We start from the raw sequence: 1,314 nt of genomic DNA, 5'->3' as shown, positions 1-1,314 counted from the left end.
GGACACCGCACATAGTGTTTTAACTCCAGAGAATTTTAACTTGGTTCTCCATGCTGTCATAAACCCTGAAATCGCCCACCACGGGGGTGGATGGTCTGAGTCCAAACAGCCGTTGATTGAGACATCGGTTGTACCTGTGTCTGAGCCGCCTGCAGAGACCGTTACTGTACAGCCGGATGGAGGCATTCAGCATGGTAGGAAATTAAAGAAAAATGTATATGCTATAGATGGGGGATGACCATGATGGGGTGTGATATTGATTATGTCGATTTCTTTTTTTCTATTACAAACAGTCCTTGGAGACCCTCAGGATGCACCACTACCAGAACTGACCGATGAGGATCTCGAGGGTCTTACCGACGTTCCGTTGCGGCCCTCAGCGCTGTTGGAACAGCTCGACTTCACTCCCGCTCATTGGATAGACCCTCCAGCTACTTCCGTAGTGGGTACCACCAGGGCAGAGCCTGTAAACCATCAGCCTGTAGCCCTCGCCTCTGGATCACGACCCATCCTCATCCAGGCCTCTATCCACAATCCACCAGGCACTGTGAGTCGTCCCACCGCCATCGGAGCAGTGGCTACGCTGCTACCCGACGGCTCAGCGGCTGCTGCTGAATACATTGCGGGTGGTCCATGTACCAACTGTTGTAAGGATTGTGTTGGTAAATTAACCTTGGTAACTACAGCAGTTGATGTAAACTCCTTAACCATTGGTCGTCAGTGTAAACTGGGTGCATTGTCTGTGAAACGTATTGACAGCAGATTTCAGACTATCGAAGAGCAAACGGAGCAGTCACTCGAGACCATCGGGGAAATCAAGGACGAGCTAGTGCGCTACGGTCTGGCTATAGAATCAATACAGCAGCAGATTTTGGTTGTCGAGGCAGCAGTGCGTGTTAACCAGACATGGGGGACTCGAGTCACATGACTTGACTCGAGTCAGACTCGAGTCGCAAATTTGAGGACTTGAGACTTGCTTGACTAACACTGATAAAAGACTCGACTTGACTTTGACTTGGTCTTCATGACTTGAGACTTGACTTAGACTTGAGACAGATGATTAAAGTTAGATTAAAGGTTGGATATGTGATTTGCGATACGCCAGCAGATTTTGAAAAAACGCAACTCAAATGGTCCTACCCCCTCTCCTTCAACGATGACTCTGACTCCACCCATTCCAAGTACATGGACGCGCAATCACACACGAGCGCGAACACAGATGCCCGAGAGTGAGCCAGGCTAGCTAGGTTGGAGTTTAGGGTTGTATTCTAGTGCTAGGTCCAAATGTGGATTAACTAGTAAACTAGCTACCGC

General features: G+C 49.1%; 1 protein-coding gene across 3 annotated transcripts in view; it reads left to right on the top strand.

Moving 5' to 3' along the window:
- Positions 1-990, top strand: part of LOC115546455 (uncharacterized) — a 1,979-nt gene extending 989 nt beyond the window's left edge. For all 3 annotated transcript variants that reach the window (XR_003977222.1, XM_030359938.1, XM_030359937.1), the window contains exons 4-5: positions 1-194; positions 294-990. The exon at positions 1-194 is cut by the window's left edge and continues 154 nt beyond it. Coding sequence is in view for 2 of the 3 variants with exons in the window: in XM_030359938.1 (XP_030215798.1) it covers positions 1-194; positions 294-928 (829 nt within the window). In the remaining variant the exon portion in view is untranslated. The remainder of the gene's footprint in view (positions 195-293) is intronic.
- The last annotated feature ends 324 nt before the right edge of the window (positions 991-1,314 follow it).

Source organism: Gadus morhua, chromosome 7, assembly GCF_902167405.1.
Source record: "Gadus morhua chromosome 7, gadMor3.0, whole genome shotgun sequence".
Classification (NCBI taxonomy): Eukaryota; Metazoa; Chordata; class Actinopteri; order Gadiformes; family Gadidae; genus Gadus; species Gadus morhua.
The sequence above is the reverse complement of the archived record's forward strand: the minus strand, read 5'-3'. Positions and strand labels throughout refer to the sequence as shown.